Source organism: Hylobates moloch, unplaced genomic scaffold, assembly GCF_009828535.3.
Source record: "Hylobates moloch isolate HMO894 unplaced genomic scaffold, HMol_V3 SCAFFOLD_15, whole genome shotgun sequence".
NCBI lineage: Eukaryota > Metazoa > Chordata > Mammalia > Primates > Hylobatidae > Hylobates > Hylobates moloch.
In genome coordinates, this window is record NW_026652290.1 from 32,030,699 (window position 1) to 32,051,288 (window position 20,590).

A 20,590-nucleotide genomic window follows, 5' to 3' on the forward strand; every position below is an offset into this window, starting at 1 on the left:
AAGAGAACCCTAGTACACTGTGGGCATGTAGATTGGGGCAGCCATTATGGAAAACAGTATGGAGGCTCCTAAAGAAATTAAAAATAGAGCTGTTATCTGACCCTCTTCTGAGTAAGTATGTACCCAAAGAAGATGAAATCACCAGCCGGGCGCAGTGACTCACACCTGTAATCCCAGCACTTTGGGGTGGGTGAATCACCTGAGGTCAGGAGTTCGAGACCAGCTTGACCAACATGGTGAAACCCCATCTCTACTAAAAATACAAAAAGTAGCCGGGCATGGGGACGGGCACCTGTAATCCCAGCTACTTGGGAGGCTGAGGCAGAATAATCACTTGAACTCGGGAGGTAGAGGTTGCAGTGAGCCAAAATCGCATCACTGCACTCCAGCCTGGGTTACAGAGCAAGACTCCATCTCAAAAAAAAAAAAGATGAAATCATCACCTCATAAAAATATCTGCACTCCCATGTTTGTGGCAGTGTTATTCTCAATAGCCAAGATGTGGAAACAACCTAAATGCCCATCGATGGACAAATAAATAAAAGAAAATACGGCATATGCATGCCATGGAATAGTATTCATCCTTGGAAAAGAGGGAGTTCTTGCCATTTGCCACAACATAGATGGACCTGGAGAACATTATGCTAAGTGAAATAAGCCAAACACAAGGAAAAATACTGCGTGATCTCACGTGGAATATTTAATTTTTTAAGAAAGAGCTGAAGTACACAGAGAAATAGTGCTTACCACAGATTGGGGAAGAGGAAATGGGGAGATGCAGGCCAAGGATACAAAATAGCAGATAAGATGAACAAGTCTAGAGACAGGGCTAAAGTCAATACAATTGTATTAGGGATTTTTGTTAAATAAGTAGATTTTAGCTGCTCTTATCACACAAAAAACTGAGATGATAATCTGCTTCACTATAGCAGCCATTTTATTATCTATAGGTATCCCATAACATCATATTGTAAATCTTAAATATACCTAATAAAATTGTCACCAAAATGCAAGAATTAGAGTTAACTTTACCTGTGAAGCCAAGTAATGCTCAGAGGGCTGCTTAGAGATCACAAAATCTGAACATAGGACGTAGAGGAATCAAATATTCAAAATCACCAGGCTTAGAGAGTCTGAAGTGAGTCCTGTATTAGGAATATTCTTGCCTCGAACCTCAGACACTGTCCTAAGCCCGTCGACCAGGTTCTCATGATTGATCCTGCACTGCCATCCATTCTTGTGCACTTACTTTTTTTCTGGCTTCTAGAATGGTCCATCTTTGCTACCTAAATCCGTCCCCTGACCCCAGGCTTAGGAGTCAGTTGTCTCTTTATGGTAGTTTTATGTCTCTCTCCTCAAAACCATTGTCTTGACATTACAGCTTAGTTCTCAAAAGAGCAGTTTTATTTTCTTTATTGCTAGTTCCTTGCAGGAGGTCTCACAGTATTACCCTGGGTACCAACAATAACAGTGTAGGTTGAACTATTGGTGTCTAATAATGTATAAGTTTCAAAATGGCAAATGGAGGTTTTGAACAGCCTTGTCAGACTATAGAGTCTTCCAGACACAAAAGGATGTGGAAATGATTGTGGATGGTACAGCAGCTGCAGAAAACTGCACTCTAATTCTGGGGTTCTTTGTAGATACTCAGTAACCCTGTTGTTTAGTAAATAGCTGCTCCTAGACATAGGGAGCAGGAAGGAGGGAGAGTGGGAAGGAAAGAAGGTGGGCCCTTAATGATTTGGGAAAGAGATTCATAGGGAATTGTAGTGGAAATATGAGCCTTTGCAGAAATAAGTCTAATGTTGTTCAGGGATGGCTTTTTAGAGGAGGTGAGTGTAAAGCAAGTTTTAAAGAAAGAAAAAAAAGAGGGGGGATGATTATATATAGCATCTCTGTGCAGAATGACCATGAACCAGAAGACAGAGGAGAGGCATGATGGTTCACATTTGTTAGTGCTCACTATGCCAGGCACTAGGCTGAATCTTTTACATACTATAAAATACTGTTCCTGAGGCTGGGCATGGCGGCTCATGCCTATAATCCCAGCACTTTGGGAAGTCGAGGCGGGCGGATCATTTGACCTCAGGAGTTTGAGACCAGCCTGGCCAACATGGCAAAACCCTGTCTCTACTAAAAATACAGGCATTATCCAGGCGTGGTGGTACGTGCCTGTAATCCCAGCTACTCAGGAGGCTGAGGCAGAACTACTTGAACCTGGGAGACAGAGGTTGCAGTGAGCCAAGATCGTGCCACTGCATCCCAGCCTGGGCGACAGAGCAAGACTCAGTCTCAAAAAAAAAAAAAAGTTCTTGCCTGCCTGGCATGTACTCCCTTTTCCAATAAAAGCACCCAGACTGGGTGCAGTGGCTCACGCCTATAATCCCAGCACTTTGGGAGGCCGAGGTGAGCAGATCACTTGAGGCCAAGAGTTCAAGACCAGCCTGGCCAACGTAGTGAAACCCTGTCTCTACTAAAAATACAAAAATTAGCCAGGTGTGGTAGAGTGTGCCTGTAGTCCCAGCTACTTGGGAGGCTGAGGCAGGAGAATCACTTGAACCCGGGAAACAAAGGGTGCAGTGAACTGAGATCACGCCACTGCATTCCAGCCTAGGCGACAGAGCAAGACTCTGTCTCACAAAAAAAGCACCCCAATTTCCCTACTACCACCTCTTTCCTGCTGACAATCTACGTGGTTAAGAAGAATGGGCTCAACCCCAGTATGAGCATGTGACCCAGGCCTGGCAAAGCCAAACTTGGCATCTCCCTGGCCAGTGGCATTGATTGGAGGATGGGGTAGTGTCACAACCAGTGAGGCATCATTTCCCAGACTTTCATTAGAAAGACGCTTCCTGGCAGAGTTGCTGGAAAGATAAAGATAGAAATCTGGAGTTTGGGAACAGCCATCTTACAACCTCATGGACAAAACCTGCCAGAGAATAGTACCAACACGGAATAAACTTGAGAGTTGGAGAGAGCAAGCTATGTCCAGTGACATTGATTTGACTCCCTGGTTAATGCTATGCCTGGAGCTGGGCTAACCTTGGACTTTTTAGTTATATGAACGAATAAATTCTCTTTTTTCTCAAACCAGTTTCATTAGGTTTCCTTCAGTTGCTAAAGAAAAAATCCTGACTAATGTACACACACACACACACACACACACACACACACACACAATAGCATAGAAAACATTTAGTGCTTACTCTGGCCAAGCTCCATGTCCAGTATCTCACTATATCCTTGCAATAGCTTTATGACATGGTTATGGAAATAGAGTAGTTAATAAATGTCAGTCCTGCAATTTCAAAGTCAGGGCTGTCTGGCTCCAGGTCCAGAACTTTTAACTCCTATCTCTATTTAAAGTAAGGAAATGAGGACTAAGGTGATGATAAGGAAACAACACATCTGAGCAAGATAAATTATTGAACTGTTCCCAGTTGACCAAGCAGGAATCACTGTGACAGCCAAAGTACTCTCATTTATTCTACAAATAAATGATCACATTTTTACCAGTAGTTCACTACCCCAGAGATGCTGCTTGTGTTCTCTTCATTTCCTGACTGCTCAAGACGATGCCAGAATGAGGATGTCAGTTCAGCTGCTGTCACTAGTCCCAAATGGAAATGCATCTCTATCACATCAGCCATCCAAGTGACAGCCCAATGCTAATCTACTGCCAAGCCCAGGCTGTGTCTGTCTTGTGACTCCACCATCCCTCGGAGGCAGCCTCGTCCACGTGGCCAACGAAGGCCCCCAACCAACTTCACTCTCCAGCCAGCTGGAAGGGGGAAGAGAGGAAGGGGAAGGCATGCCCCTCCTGAGCTCACAGATTGGAAGTTGGACCATTACTTCTGTCCAGAATTTAGGGGCCAGAACTTGGTCACATGTCCCCACCCATCTAAAGAAGCAGGGAAATGTGTATCAGATGGCCACATGCCCAGCTAAAAATTCTTCCAGAAATGGGAGATGAATATCAGTGTCTGCACACAGTCTTGGAAGCAATGGTGTGCTTCTGTCTCTAAGGTATAGATAAAACAGGATTGTAGAGGTGACATCAAGTTTAAAAAACAAAACAAAACAACAACAAAAAAAACTCCCCAATAGAAGTATCTGTCCTCCCCCCTACCCAGACACGTTCCTGAGAGTTTAGGAGCAGCATTCTAATCCAAAGCTTTATATCCTTTCTCCACTTTCTCTTTTCTCATATTCTTTGTCCTGCCCCTTTCCCTGCAGTTCTACAAGAGTAATAATAAACTGGGTGACATGCGTCTTTCAATAAAATACACAGGTACGTAGATGCCAGAGACACAACGGTGAGCCAAAAGGACATTACCTTTTGGAGCTGAGAGTCCAGTGGGGACACATGTTAATCTAAGAACCACAAATGCAAGACTCCAAGTCCTGAGAAATAGAGGCCTATGAGCGAGGGACTAAAGAGAAACTGGTCTAGTCAGGGATCTTAGCTGAGAGGAGGGCAGATGTAACAGGGAGAAGAGGCAGGGAATGGGCCAGGCATAGGAAAAGCACAAGAAAGGCCCTTTGGCCACCTCTCTCCTTTCCCTCGCTAGGATCCCCTAAGGCATTTCTGCCAGATTGTTTATCCCTCAGTCCTTTTCTGTATCCTCTCTACCCTGGGTAGGAATTCTAAGAGTTGACTTTTGTAGTGTTAGCTACTACACTACATTTCAGGACCTTTCTGGAAAAGTATGGGCTCTAGGGTCTGAGCGGTTTTTCTGATAAATACTATCCTTTAGGCTTGAGTAAGAACCAAGTGTTTAAAGACACAGGCCAGTGAGACCTGGTATTTACTGGAGAACCTGCCCCTGCAGGCTCTGGGACCTGAAAGTCAAACCAGGGAAAGGAAGAAAAGGCCTTAGCAGTGTCAAACATGGAAGCTTCTGAAATGCAAAGAAGATGTTTAAAAAAAAAAAAAAAATGCCAGGCTCGGTGGCTCTCGCCTGTAATCCCTACACGTTGAGAGGCCGAGGCAGGCAGATCACTTGAGGTCAGGAGTTTGAGACCAGCCTGGCCAACATGGTGAAACCCTGTCTCTACTAAAAATACAAACATTAGCCAGGCGTGGTGGAGTGTGCCTGTAATCCCGACTACTCGGAGGTTGAGGCAGAAGAATTGCTTGAACCCAGGAGGTGGAGCCGAGATCGTGCCACTGCACTCCAGCCTGGGCGACAGAATGAGACTCTGTCTCAAAAAAAAAAAAAAAAAAAAAAAGTAAACTCTCTGATTCCATGGCCCATTGTCCCTTATTTATCCTCGGGTATCCAAGTGTTGCCATTGTTTATCCACAGAAAATGAAGCTAATGAAGTGTGTCCTCAGACCTGTTCTTTCAAGGGTTTACTTTGTCATTTCAAACATGCAGATTCAACCTTGGTCTCCATAGAATGCCAGATGATACCACTAACAGACAAAAAGTAAACTGTAGGAGTAAATTGAAATCAGTGACATCAGAACAATGATGCGTCAGCGCTTTAATACCACAGAGAAGCTTCTAACACATTCGAGAGTCAAGTTTTAAAATAATGAGTATGACTTTTTATGTGTTTTAATGTGTATACACAAACTCAAAGACATTTGGGCTATCTCATTTAACATCTTTCGTAGTGACCCAGAATGAAAGAGCAGTTGGTGAGGCAATATATAGCCAATCAGGTTTTATTGTTCTTACTAGTAACAGAATCAGAAGTGCACAGAAATAACTATTTTTTAAAAGAAATGTTTAGAAATAAAATTGGGTATGAGACATCATGCGTTCAAGAGAAGTAGGTAAAATAATTTCACTTGTGCACACGTTTCCAAACATCTCAAAGACCAGTGGGGATGCCTTCTAGGTTAAGAGCAATACTGCCTCCTCCCTAAAAGAAGTGTTTGCAGGGTCTGAATCTGCTACATCTAGGAGATTTCAGTACAGTTGCTTTTTCCTTCTTCCATACTTCTGTTATCTGAAAAACATCTCAAGTAGAAGATGACCCGTGATGCCAGCCCATGTCTGGGACTCCGTCAGCCTCGATGTAACTTTCCTGGTCCTCGTTTCTCTCTTTGCCCTCACCCTTATAAGAAACACAGAAAGTGACTATGGATATTTTCTTCCCAAGCTCACACAGTGACTCCAAACCAGGGGTAGATAATGTGTCAAAATGCCCTCGGCTGGATCCTGATGGGATGAGGATATACAGGGATCAAACCACAGGCTTCCCCAGCAAGCGTCTGTTACTGACAGAAGTGTGTCCATCTCTCTGCTGGGCTAGGATAGAAAAATAGTTGCCAACCACCGATTAAAGCCTGTGAATGTACTTGAATTTTGAGCTTCTCCTAGGCAGGAATGAAGTAGCTTACCCTTTATTTTCTAAACTGCCTGGCACACAGGAGGTGCTCAGTAAACACTGGTTGAAAGAACAAACACTGTGCCTGGTACAACCCAGCTAAAGGAGACCTATGGGATGCACATCTTTTAAAGTGAGCCCCCAGAAAGCCAAGGGAGGAAGAGGAACCTTTATGCAGGGTTTTGGGGATGGAGAACCCAACGAGGAACCCAGGCATCCACTCCTGTCTCAGCTCAGAGGCGGGTCAGGCCTCACAAAGTGTCAAAGGGATCTGAAGCTAGAGCCACTAGTCATTGATGTTAACAAAGCCTGTCTGGGGAGGAAGCCTCAATGTGGAAGAGGGCACGTCCTGCAACTTCCCCTGGAGGGAATAATGTGTATGGATTGGCCAGCAGCAGTCCATAGGGGTGCAGGGCCCAACAGAGCACAAAGCACTGCTGAGCAGAACCTGTCGCCCTTTTGGATCCAACTGCCGCTTTTTTTTTTTTTTTTTGAAACAGTCTTGCCCTGTTGCCCAGGCTGGAGTGCAGTGGTGCAATCTCAGCTCACCGCAACCTCCGCCTCCTGGGTTCAAGTGATTCTCCTGCCTCAGCCTCCCGGGTAGCTGGAACTAGAGGCTCCCGCCACCATGCCCAGCTAATTTTTGTATTTTTAGTAGAGACGGGTTTTCACCATGTTGGCTAGGCTGGTCTCAACCTCCTGCCCTCAGGTGATCCACTTGCCTCAGCCTCCCAAAGTGCTGGGATTACAGGAGTGAAACACCACACCTGGCCCCAATATCCCATTTTAAAAACAAATATTTAACTTCTACTTTTCCATCCTGAATTGAAATTCATCGATACAATTATCATCTCGACTGGGCACGGTGGCTCACGCCTGTAATCCCAGCACTTTGGGAGGCCGAGACGGGTGGATCATGAGGTCAGGAGATCGAGACCATACTGGCTAACACGATGAAACCTCGTGTCTACTAAAAATACAAAAAAATAGCCGGGCGTGGTGGCAGGCGCCTGTAGTCCCAGCTACTCGAGAAGCTGAGGCAGGAGAATGGCGTGAACCCGGGAGGCGGAGCTTGCAGTGAGCCAAGATTGCGCCACTGCACTCCAGCCTGGGGGACAGAGCAAGACTTCGTCTCAAAAAACAAAACAAAACAAAACAAAAAAACAATTATCATCTCTATAATTTAAAATATCAAGATAATACTCTATAACAAAGGAGAAATAAGAAAAGCATTTTACAGTAAAATAATATGCATTTTTACATAAATAATGGGGAATGACTATGCTTGCAGACAAAAACAAGCCCACCCACCCACCCACCAATTGCCTCATGCGCCCTGAGGTTGATACAACCCCACTGGGAACTACTACTCTAGCCCATGGGACCCCAAGCCACAAAGTTCGTCGGCCACAGCCACTCACCTTCTGGCTGCAGGAGAGGAGGCAGGAGGCAGGGTCCAGATTGGCCTGTTCTTGCTCCACAACTGACTCATGTGGCAACTGTAGGGATAAATATAGGTGGAGGTGGAGCACTCCATCCCGGGTACGGCCTTCCAGGATTCCTCAGCTACGCACAGGCTCCCCTGCCCACAGCTGCCAACTTCCTGCCCAGCGATGTTGCTGCAGAGGAAGGAGCCTCGGGAGGTCAGCAGGGACAGGAAGGTCCTGACAGCTGGACTTCACTTCCTCAAAAATCCCAGGCCAAGGCCAGGCACGGTGGCCCACGCCTGTAATCCCAGCACTTTGGGAGGCCGAGGCAGGTGGATCGCTTGAGCCCAGGGCTTCAAGACCAGCCTGGGCAACATGGTGAAACCCTGTCTCTATAAAAACATAAAAATTAGCCAGGCATGGTGGTGCACGCCTGTAATCCCAGCTACTTGGGAGGCTGAGGCACAAGAATTGCTTGAACCCGGGAGGTGGAGGTTGCATTGAGCAGAGATTGCACCACTGCACTCCAGCCTGGGCAGCAGAGCTAGACTTGGCCAAAATAAATAAATAAATAAATAAATAATCCCAAGCCAGGAAGATTGGCAAGGTCAAATTTCTTTAAGTGTTTCGCCTTGTCACTTTTGGGGAGTGGGGGCCAGTGTGTTCTTCACCTGTCTGGTCTCTACTTTAACAATAATATCTACCAGCACAGATGGCTATGCCTGGACCCCCAGCTTCACCCACAGGAGCTCTCTGGTCCAGCCCATCTAAGAGTCCAGAGATGAGATGAGGCCGCCCGGTGAAAGCCAGTTCCCCCAAGTGTGTGGCAGCACAGTGCAGGGGACAGAGTGTGACCTCTGGAGCTTGACAGGCTCACATCCAAGCTGTGTGGTCCACTAGCTGTGTGACAGCAAGTCACTTAGATTATCTGTGCTTCCTCATCAATGATAAAATGAGGAAGATAAAACCTACTTTGCTGAGTTATATTGAGCATTAAGCCTAATCGATGAAAAGCACCCAGCCCAGTGCAGGAAACACAGCAGACACTCAATAAATGGTTTTTCCCCTCTCAAACGTCTGGAAGGCAGCCAAGGGCAGCAGGGAAGGCAGGCGACAGGGAGCCTCAAAGGTCTAGCTTCAAGTCCAGATCCTAAACTGCAAGCTCTACATCTTATCAAATGGAAATGATGATGCCAACTTGGGAGGACTGACACGTGCAGGTTCCAGGGAAGCCCTGAGCTGGCCAGTCCCATGACTGCTGCTAACCCTTGCCCAGTGCCATTGTAGCCGCCTCTGCCACCCTGTTCTTAACCCAGAAGCATCCTCCAGTCTCCCAGAGGAAAACCAGCCAGAGTGTTTACTGTATCATCTGCTGCCTCCTCCACCCCCTTGGAAGCCACTGTATGTTTACTGAGGGTAGCAGGACTGTGCCTTCCTCCTTGCAACTGGTATCCTTTCTACCAAGGAAATGATGAGATAGTGTGATCTCAATCTAAAGCAGGAGTTAAGGTTGGGCATGAGGAAGAACATCCCTGCCGAGGCATCTTATCTGTATAAACCTAACTCTTCCCATGCATCTGTTAAGATACGGACAGTTAGTTATCTGCAAGACCGTGACACCACTGAGTCTGAAGGTGTGAGATTGGGGCTGGTGACCTTGCAAGCTCCTAGCAAGGCTGGGGACCAGTGGGTCCTTCTAGGATAAATGTTCACAAACAGCCATGGAGATTCCGCAGGGACCCACCAACTCCGGGGCCGCTGGAAACAGTGAGCTGAGCGGGTAGTACAGGAAGTTGAGGCAGGTGGCAGTGTAGAGGTCGTCGTAGCGCGTCAGCTGGCTAGAGAAGAGTGTCTGGCGGAAACCGCAGCGGAACAGGCTGCCCATGGTGCTGTAGCACAGGTCCAGCTCCTGGGTGACCCTCTGGCCAGAGGGGCAACACACTGAATTGAAATCCCAGCGCACTTAGGCCTGACCTGGCCTACTCCCTTTCTAGGCAACTCTGGCCTCTCTGGGCCTCTCACCGGGGGACATTGAAACCTGTGCCGCTCTGTAGGGAAGGAGCAGCATGTTGTAGACCCACAGGCTGCACACTTGGCCTTTGAAGGTGGGGCAGCACCCCACTTTGCCACAGGCCCCACTGCAGCTTTCCATCACAGTTACCTGCCTGGCTCTGAAGATGGACCACCCAGGACTAAACCCACAGCTTCATTTACCATCTGAGTCCAACAGAGGACTTGGCAAGGTGACACCCCCAGCCCCGCTCCTACTATCCTGGCAGGCCCCACCCCGCCACCAGGCCCTGTTTCCTTGTCTGCTTTTAGAGCCTAGAGAATGGTTCCAACATTTACTCCTAGGATGACCGCTCTCTGAGCCTCAGCTTCCTCGTCTGTAAAATAAAGGTGACAATCCCTGCTCCATCCACCTCTTAAGGCTGTGGGGAAGATCAAACGGCTGTGCTTTGTAAAAGGCTCTGCAAAGACCCTTTGTGATCGGCCCCAGCTGGGCTTGGGATGACCAAGTGACCTGACTTCCTCCACCTGGCCGACCCATGGGCACCTCCAGCTTTTTGGTGGCTGGTCAGTAATGCCACAAGGAAACATTGTCTTTTCTTCCCTTTTCCCAGGACCCTGGGCTCACTGGCCCTAAATCACATTTCCTGTCAGAACTGGCTAGTCAGTCAGTAAGGGCCCAGCCAGCACGCAGGCACTTCCGGGGCAGGGTGATTGGCGAGAACTGCGGGACTGCAGGCAAAGCCTGCAAATCAGGCTCAACTCAGCCCTTCAAGAGGGCACCGCTGCCCTTTGGAATATCAGCCAGCAGAGGGCGCTGGCTGACAAGGCAGGTGGCGCCCAGGCGAGGTTGAGGACAATCGGGTAACTGGGCCTTTGGCACCAAGCCGACAGGCAAGCAGTGGGGAAGCGAACCCGGCTCCGCCCCCGCTGGGCCTGTCCTTTCCTCCCTCGCCACCCAGCTCTCACCTGGATCTCTCTCTTGGTGAAGTTGATGACTTGCAGCTCACAACTGCTCCCATCCATGTGCCTGGTACAAAAATAGCCAGGTGACCCAGGGGAGGCACAGAGCCTCCGAGTGCCAGGACAGTCTCCTTAGACCCCAGCAGGGGTCGGGTGGGGGGACACGGTTCGGGCATCCAGTGGGGGTGCCGGGCTGGGTGTGTGCACGCGTGCGAGGGCAGGTCCCTGAGTGCTGGATGGGTTCAGAGGAAAGGCCTAGAGGTCACAGAGTGTGAGCAGTCCCAAAGGGGTGAGAGGGGTCCCCACATTCAGTTTGCTAGGGAAGCCCAGGCTGAAACAGATCTTGATGTTCTAACAACCTTGGCTGGGACCTCGCCGCCAGGAAGGGATGTGAGCCACTGCCCCTCCATACCTCTCCCTGCCCCATCCCACCCCCAGAAAGGCCAGGGTCTCACTGGTATAGGTCTGCCAGGTGCGTGTCCAGCCTCTTCAGCTCCTCCAACCATTCTGAAAAGCCACCAGGGGTCAGTGGGGGTGAGTGACAGCCTGTGTCACCCACTGGCTCTGCCTGCCTGTGTCTGCCCTGGCCCAGCGGAGGACTTGCACTCCCCGAGCTGTGTGCATAACACCCCTAGCCCCTTACATCAGGTGAGACTCTGCCCAGACTGAAGCAGGGACAGCATAAGCCCCGTAGGCCCCATGGGACAGGTGAGGGAGTCAGGTGACCTTCCTGAGGTCACACGGCAATGACTCAAACCTAAAGCCTCAGCTCTCAGGACAAAGCCCAAATTGTGTGGGCTCACACAACTCCCTGCCCTGGAGGATGACTTCAAGTCATTCCTGGATGGAAGGTGTGTACTTCCACTCACCGAACATCCTTGGGGTGGGTGTGGAGGGTGGGGTCAGGTGCAGGAGGAAGGCGCCACCTGCAGAAACACCACGGGATTCTTGGGTCAGGAGAAGTGGATTTGACTCTCAGCTTTCCCCCTACTGGCTGTGTGACTTCAGGCAGGCTGCTTAGCCCCTCTGGGTCTCTGTTTCCTTGTCTGTTTCCTCCCTCAGAAACAACAGAGTGGCCAGGATTCCTGGTTACAACTACTAACCCCCCACGGGAAAAAGGAGAAGGCAGTGCTGGGGCCTCTGCACGGGAGGCCAGTGCCCCTCTGACTGTTCCCGACCCCAACAGCTCACCCTTCTCCTGGGCCCAGATGTCCAGCTCCCAGGACAGCTCAGGAACCACCAGGCAAGTCCGCCAGCCCTGCTGCTTCTTGGACTTGAGAATGTCCCCAAAAATGTGGTCCCCAATGTACAGGATGTCCTTCCCCTGAACCCCAAGCAGCTCGCACACCATGTCCGATAAGCCTGCCCCACCAAGGGAAGGACAGACACTCATTTGCCTTTCCTGCCTTGGGGTAGGTGACTCGGGGCAGGTGAGGGGCCTGGGCTCCTAGTCGAGGGAGGGAGGGTGCCCAAGGAGTGATGGGGCATGGTGGGAGCTGGTACCTCCAGAGTAGACAGCACGGTGCTGGTGGGGCCCTTTGTAGGTGCCCACACGGAGCTTTCCTGAGTCCTGGAGGGGCAGAGGGGTGCCCTGGAGCCAGGAGGACCACATATTTGGTCTCTAGTTAGGGAGGGTCGCAGGGAGCTGGGAGTGGCAGAGGTAACTATGCGGGTGTGGGAGGAAGGAGGCAGCAGAGGGCGCTGAAGGAGGCCTCAGGTTCCCTGCCTCCAGGGACAGACAGGCCAGCAGAGCTGGCAGCCATAAAGGCAGATCAAGTCTAAGGGGCAGGCAGGCTGCCCTCCCCAACCGTGGTCCATGGGTGCAGGTGGACTGACCTCTGCACGTGCCATTACCGTGTTGACCTGCCTCAGGACCACCCCCTCTGCAAAGAAGCGGGGCTTCTGTGTGTCCACCATGATCAGGTGAAGTAGGACCTCCAGGGCCTGGCCGAGGCTTTAGCCTATTGGGGGTGCACACGGGCCGCACACGCACAGCCTGGTAAATCTGACCTTGCCACAGCCGGTCACCCACCACAGCCTGCCTCTCCCCACCAACCTCCCAGCTGGATGAGACCTCTTCAGTCCCTGGGAACCAGGTCTCACTGCCCAGCTTCCCCAGCCAAGCTGGGCACTAGGAAGTGCTCAAAAGGAACTTGTGGAGGTGGGTGTCGAACATCATGTGCAGCCTCAGGCCAGCCTCCAGAGCTCCTCACAGCACAGAGATCCAGGGACAGGTGGCACCAGCATGGCTACCAAGTTAGGGCCCTGCTGCCTGCCCAGTGACACCTGGTCACTCCCAGTGCCCAGGACCTGTCACTCCCAGCACCCCTCCCTTTGACCTGCCATGCCCTCGTCTCATCCACTTTCTGCCGCCCCTCCCCACATACCTGACTGCCTCCTATCACCCCCAAAGGCTCCTCCCAGGGCCTGGCTGAGGTCACCAGCCTCCTACCCACTGGGGAGATTCCACTCATGAGAAATGACCACTCACACACTCGGGTCTTCCTCAAAGGGAGGCTGGACATGGGAGAGGCCCTCAGCATCGTGGTGCAGCCTGGCACCCTGGCCCTTTGCACAGCCCATCCCAGCTGTGCACACAACACTCCAACACTCACCTCACTGGTGCTGAACAGGTAGGTCATGATGGCCTGGCAAGGACAAGGCAGGGTCAGGGCACCAAGCTTGGGCCACCGCCTGCCTCTGCCCTCACCCACCATCCCCCCGGCACACTGGTGGCCACAGGAACAAGATGGTGAGAAAGTTGCTCATTCCCCTGAGGCCTTGAAAGGCCAAGAAATGGAGCTCAGGAGACCAGCCCAGTGGCGGGGTAGGAGGGTCTTGGCTCCCCGCCCCGCCCCTCCCTGTTGCTTGCAGTGCCTCTGCGTCCCCTGGGGCCAGGAGGGAGGCCGAGGGTCCACCCCTCCATACACATACTCACCTTGGTGTAGTTGTAGCTGCTGTTGGTGGCCAGAAACACTTTCCCAACCTCCTTCATCTTCCCCAGCAGGATGGGGAGGCGTGGCTGGGGCAGAGATAGAGGGACTTGCAGGGGTGGGACTCCCAGAGCTGCCTTGGGATCCTCTCCTCAGGTTTCAGCCTTCTGGGAGCCCACCCCAGCCCAGGCAGGTAGGCACCAGGTCCCATAGAAAGACCCCCAGCCATCCGGGGAGCAGAGCTCAGCCTAAACCTTGAAGAAAGCCAGGGAAGGGTTGCGGGGGCAGCCCTGCTGCTTCGGGGGTGATGACCATCGCCCTGGGTCTGTGGCCACTCACATCCTTCTCCACATATTTCTCCAAGGAGGGAGCAAAGCGCCGTGTGTATGTGTGTTTGTGTGTGTATGTGTGTGTGTGTGTGTGTGTGTGTCCACCCACATGTCTGTGTCCAAGATGAGGAAAGTGGGCAGCTCTGGGACGCCCAGACCAGACCTCAGTCCTCAGTGGGAAGAGGATGGAAAGTCTATGGGGACTGGAGGCCTGAAGGCTGCCCAGGAGAACCAAGAGCAGACAGGTCAGGGATCCGGGGGTTCTGGACCACTCACTCACTGACTGGTGGACATTATTCATGGCATCATCAGTCACATCCTGGAAGAGGCTTCGGAAGGACATGAAGAGGTTCCCATGCTGATAGCCAGTGTCACAACTGGGGCAGGCAAAGAGGGGACGGGGAGGCCAATAAGGGGGCCTGACATGACCTCCAACCCTGAGTCCCACACCAGAGCAACCCCACCAGCCACACTGGGGCCTTCACTGGACTTATGTCCCAGCCATCCTGGGAGGAGCATCACCCAGAGCTAAGGGTCATCCCTTGGGGGCAGCACCAGTGGCAGGGTTGGGGGCTGCCCTGCAGTAGAGGCCTTCCCACTGAGCCTCCTGGAGCCCTTCCAGCCCCTTGGGGAACTCTTGGGGGGCCCCACTTTGGGGTTTGGTCCCTAAGAAGCAGCAGTGTCCTACTGCCAGTCCCAGGGCTGGGCAGGGCACAAGACGCACTTAGTGTAACAGGAGCAGCCGGAGAAGAAGTCTACCAGGCAGGCATAGAGGTAGCTTTCTGCGGGCAGACAGGACGGTCAGTTGTCAGCCCAGGGAGCCAGGCAGTTCACCAGGCCAGAGCTGGGACCCTCAGCTCCGGAACTCAGGACCACCTCCCGTGCCCCCAACCCTCCACCCACCAGGCAGGTTGAAGAGTGTGTTGAGTATGTAGAAGCGCTGCAGGTCATCCCTCTGAATGAACTTGCTGGGGTAGAAGCTCCAGATCTCTGCCCCGAGGAGGGGGCAGGCTGGGTGCAGCCAATGACCCCTCCCCAGTGCCTCCTGGAGGCCTGTCCAGGCTCTGGCCATCCCTTCCAATCGCCACGCATCCCTTCTGTGCTGAGCCTCCACCGTGGGCCTGCGTCCTTCCTCCCTCCCTCCCTCTGTCCTCCCCCACGGTGAGCAGTCCTCCCCTCCTGGCCTGCCACCCTCCCGGCACCTTTGTCCCTTACTCCGAGAGGAAGGTGAAGCCATGGGCACCCAGCAGCCCTTTCCCGTGGGCATCCGCCTTCAGCAGGTTCCCACAGAGCTCATCGAACACCAGCCCCCTGCAGACAGAGGTTGGGGGGGCACTGTGGGTGGGGATACCAAGGCTGGGTGGCCTCCCACCTGTCCTGAGCCACACACCTGGTGGGGAAGGTGGGGTCGTAGGTGTAGCGCAGGATCTCATGCGGGTACCCGATGCACACCAGGCGCTCCAGCAGCAGCTCGAAGGTCAGGGCCTCATAAGCTGGGGACTTGTAGGCTGCAGAGGCCAGGACAGAGTCAGGGGGTTGGTGCCCGGCTGCCCACCCCTGCTCCCTCCAGCTCCCAGTAAGCTGTGTTCCAGCCATCTCTCCCAGCCAGAGTGTAGTCCATGTCGAAGCCAAAGCAACGAATCTTCCCCAGCGCCAGGCTGCGGTTGACAAAAACCCTGGGGAGAGAGAGGAGGATGTTGGCATCAGCCCGCCCGCCAGCCCCCCAGAATCCAAGGCCCAAGGACAGAGGGGGTGGAAACCCAGCAGAGGAGGGCAGAGCACCCCCTGCAGCTGCAGAAAGGATAGGGGAAGCGGGTCGGGCCAAGCCAGGGCCCTGCCTGGACCCATGTGTATCTGAAGGCAAGTGTGAGTGTGTGTGTAAGCGTGTGTGAGCATGTGTGCAAGCGTGCATCTGAGTGTGTGCAGGCAATCAGCAGCTTGCTGTCCCACCATGCAGGCATGTTATAGGCATCCAACCCTGTAAGAAAGTATGTGCAGTTGTTGGTGTAAGGGTTGTCACCTTCTGAAATGGGACCCCAGTGTCCAAATTCAGACATGATGAGATGATATGTTTGTCACAATTGGATAGCACATGTCACTGTGTCCGTGGTGAAGGGGAGAGATCTTCGTGGAGGGAAGGAAGTGAAGAGGATCTCCTGCCGGACCGTGTGTGGTCAGTTCCCTGATGGGTTGCTGCAGCTATGGAAGTGCATCCCTTGTGAGTGCAAGTGTTCGTCTGCATTTTGGGAGTCCCCATAGCTGTGTATTTAAAGGATCCCCTGTGTGCTGCTGTGGCATGTGGGGTGTTTATGGGCTGAGACCCCTGGCCCCCACCCCAGGTGCCCATCTCACCGCTTGTGCCAGTCCTGCTTCGGGACTTGAAGGGAGACCAGTCCCTCAGGCTCTCCCCAGTCTATACTGGCCATTGTCACCCAGAGTGAGGAGGAGGCAAGGGTCCCTTCCTCAGCCTCCTGCACACTATCAGTGGGGCCTAGCTACTCTCCTCTCCCTCAGAAGCTTCAGACACCACTGACCCAGCTGGCCCCACCCTGTGCTCCCATCTCCCCTGAGCCCCTTTGAGGGAGGAGTCAGCCAGGACAGGCTCTGGTATCTCATCCTTTTCTCTAGAGCGAAAGCAGCAAGGATCTAGGAAGAGCAATTCATGTCCACTGCACCCTCCTCATTCCTAGGGCTTATGCATCCATGGACCTCAGCGGCCTGGAGAGTAGTGGAGAACCCAGAATGAGGCAAATGACGGGATACAAAGGCAGGAGGCTCTGTACTGTACTCATGATAAAAGACATAACTCAGTACTCTTGCTTTATGCACAATTCTGACACATTTGGTTATCAAATTTCCCAGCTCAAGGCCGTTTAGAGAAGACATTGCTAGAAGCATGCCAAGGGTTATAAGAATTGGGAAGATAACTGGGATCTCAGAATGGGGGAGTGGCGGAAAATACAAAAGGAAGTGTCAAAAAGCAGAGCCACTGGGGTCATTTAGTGTAGAGTTCTAAATGCTCCCTGAGGGCCCATACCACTGGCTCCACAATGAAGCATGTGACTTCCACTTGGAGCCGTGACCTGGATCATCCAGAAAGACTTAACTGAAGTGCCAGGCCCTCTTTTTTTTTTTTTTTTTTCTTTGAGACAGAGTCTGGCTGTCGCCCAGGCTGGAGTGCAGTGGCGCGATCTCGACTCACTGCAGGCTCCACCCCCCGGGGTTCACACCATTCTCATGCCTCAGCCTCCTGAGTAGCCGGCACTACAGGCGCCCGCCACCTCGCCAGGCTAATTTTTTGTATTTTTAATAGAGACGGGGTTTCACTGTGTTAGCCAGGATGGTCTCGATCTCCTGACCTCGTGATCCGCCTGCCTCGGCCTCCCAAAGTGCTGGGATTACAGGCGTGAGCCACCGCACCCGGCCCAGGCCCTCTTTTAAAAGAAAAGACAAGGCTGGGCACAGTGGCTCACGCTTGTAATCCCAGCACTTTGGGAGGCCAAGGCGGGTGGATACGCGGTCAGGAGATCAAGACCAGCCTGGCCCTACTAAAAAAAAAAAAAAAAATTACCCCGGACCTGAGACACGGGCAGCTTCTCGGGAGGCTGAGGCAGGAGAATTGCTTGAACCCAGGGGTTGGAGGTTGCAATGAGCCAAGATCCCTGCACTCCAGGCTGGGCAACAGAGTGAGATCCCGTCAAAAAAAAAAGGGAAAGAAGAAAGAAAGGGAAGGCAAGGGAAGGGAAGGGAAGGCAAGGCAAAAGGCAAAAGGCAAGGCGAGGTGAGGCGAGGCAGGGTGGGGCAGGGCAGGGCGAAAGGGAAGGGGAGGGGAAGGGAAGGGGAAGGGGGAGGGGGAGGGGGAAGGGAGGGGGAAGTGAAGGGGGAGGGGAAGGGGAAGGGGAAAGGGAAGGGGAAGGGGAGGGGGAAGGGGAGGGGGAAGAAAAGGGCCTGGCGCAGTGGCTCACACCTGTCATCCCAGCATTTTGGGATGCCAAGGCGGGCAGATCACTAGGTCGGGAGTTTGAGACCAGCCTGGCCAGCACGGTGAAACCCCATCTCTACTAACAATACAAAGATTAACCAGGCATGGTTGTGCATGCCTGTAATCCCAGCTACTCAGGAGGCTGAGGTGGGAGAACCGCTTGAACCCAGGAAGCAGAGGTTGCAGTGATCCAAGATCGTGCCACTGCACTCCAGCCTGGGCTGTTCAGAGCAAGACTCTGTCTCAAAAAAAAAAAAAGGACAGACAAGTTTACAGTCGGTTTCAGCACTTTCTGTCTAAAATGGCTAAACTAAACTAAATGAAGGTGGCACTCTTAAAAGGATAAAAGTTATCTGGAACAACAACAGAAAAACATATCTATGGAAGAGCTCCTTCCTTAACAAAGCCAGATGAGCAAGCACAGTTGTGTGCTGCAGAACGATGTTCTGCTCAACAATGGACTGCATATGCCACTTAGTCCCTTAAGATGATAAGGAGCTGAACAACTCCTATGGCCTAGAGACCTCATCGCCATCATAATGCAAAGCATCACTCACATGTTTGTGGTGATGCTGGCTAGGAGAAATAGGCTGTACCCTGCAGCCGAGGTGTGTAGTAGGTTGTACCATCTAGGTTTGTGTAAGCGCACTCTATGACATCACACAATGGTGAAATTGACGAAGGACACGTTTTTCAGAACATATCCCTGTGGTCAAGCCCCGCATGACTGTATTAAGATGGTGAGGCAAGGATATGCAGGCTGCAGGATATGTGTTTCCTCATCGGATGGAGGGATGGAGGATGGATGGAGAGATGGGTGGATGCATGAATGAGTGAATGGACAGACAGTTGGATGTGCAGATTAGTGGATAGACGGGCTGATGGTTAGCAGGCTATATACAGCAGCCTTCACGGAGGGTGTCAGGGGAGAACTGAGCTTCAGAAATCAGGAGGCTGTCTGGAGTCGCTTCCACCCATTATTCCATGTGCTCTGCTCATCTCATGGGAGCCCTTTAAGCCCCTTTTCCACATTGCCTGGTTCCTCTCTAGGTCAGAAAAGAGAAGGAGGAGTAATACCTGGTTAGGAGAAGTCTCTAGAGGTTGCTCAGCCCTTCCACTGGGAGGCATCATGGCAGCTGTACAAAACCTGCCTTTCCTATAGCTGAACTTAGGCTCTATCTTGAAGTCTCTTTGCACCTGAGGGTGGTGAAGCCATCCAGCAACATTCAGGTACGATGAATCACTTCAGCGGTTTCTCGGGTCCCTTCTCCAGGTACCTCTTCTGGGGTTGACTCAACAATGTGGGACTTATCTCCGGCCACACTGGTAATTGGGAAGGGCTTCACTTCCTGGAGGGTAGTGGGACTGAGCCCAGGCAGCTGGGTGCCAGCATCTGTATTCTTAATCGGTAGGCAAAACCGCCTCTGCCCATGGCCCATCACAAAAGTCCCTTGAATTTTCAATGTCGTTAAAGACAAAGAAAGGCGGAGGAAATGTTCCAGATTACAGGAGGCTAAAGAGCCACGGTGAATGAATGCAATATTCAAGCCTACGCAGAATCCTGTACTGCAAGCACATATAGTGCCAAGGACACGATGGGGTCAACAAATAAGCTTGCAGTGTGGGTGGTGGGTTAGATGAAAGTTCTGTCTCAATGTAAACCTATGAACTTGATTACTATACTGTGGTAACGTAAGAAAATATCCCTATTCCTGGGAAATACTCACTAAAGAATTTAGGATAAAGCTCATGATAAGTGTAAATTACCTTCAAGTGGTTCAGGAAAAATAATTGTGTGTATACACATACAGACAGACAGACGGACACATACATGCGTACATACACACATATACATACGTACACACACATACATACATACCCATGTGTGTTCATATACAGCAGGGGACAAATAACAAAGCAAACAGAGTAAAATGTTAGCAACAGGTACATCTTGGTAAAGCCTGTAAGGATAGTCTCTGTAATATTTTTTACTTTTACAACTTTTCATAAACTTGAAATTACTTCCAAATTTCAAAATAAAAAGGTCTATGTTGCAACCTACTCATCTGACAAAGGGCTAATATCCAGAATCTACAATGAACTCAAACAAATTTACAAGAAAAAAACAAACAACCCCATCAAAAAGTGGGTGAAGGACATGAACAGACACTTCTCAAAAGAAGACATTTATGCAGCCAAAAAACACATGAAAAAATGCTCATCATCACTGGCCATCAGAGAAATGCAAATCAAAACCACAATGAGATACCATCTCACACCAGTTAGAATGGCCATCATTAAAAAGTCAGGAAACAACAGGTGCTGGAGAGGATGTGGAGAAATAGGAACACTTTTACACTGTTGGTGGGACTGTAAACTAGTTCAACCATTGTGGAAGACAGTGTGGCGATTCCTCAGGGATCTAGAACTAGAAATACCATTTGACCCAGCCATCCCATTACTGGGTATATACCCAAAGGATTATAAATCATGCTGCTATAAAGACACATGCACACGTATGTTTATTGCGGCACTGTTCACAATAGCAAAGACTTGGAACCAACCCAAATGTCCAACAACCGTAGACTGGATTAAGAAAATGTG

The 20,590-nt window shown here is 51.2% G+C and overlaps 1 protein-coding gene across 1 annotated transcript; it reads right to left on the reverse strand.

Moving 5' to 3' along the window:
* Positions 1–5,992: 5,992 nt before the first annotated feature.
* NT5DC4 (5'-nucleotidase domain containing 4) lies at positions 5,993–15,980 on the reverse strand. The gene is given in 18 exon segments (XM_058428958.1): positions 5,993–6,263; positions 7,764–7,841; positions 10,749–10,809; positions 11,198–11,249; positions 11,934–12,104; positions 12,246–12,312; positions 12,597–12,667; positions 12,670–12,703; positions 13,358–13,390; positions 13,681–13,764; positions 14,015–14,064; positions 14,284–14,381; positions 14,729–14,786; positions 14,908–14,999; positions 15,220–15,315; positions 15,395–15,512; positions 15,598–15,680; positions 15,955–15,980. Coding segments are annotated over 18 exon segments (1,428 nt in total). The 5' UTR covers positions 15,966–15,980; the 3' UTR covers positions 5,993–6,092.
* Between the last annotated feature and the right edge of the window lie 4,610 nt (positions 15,981–20,590).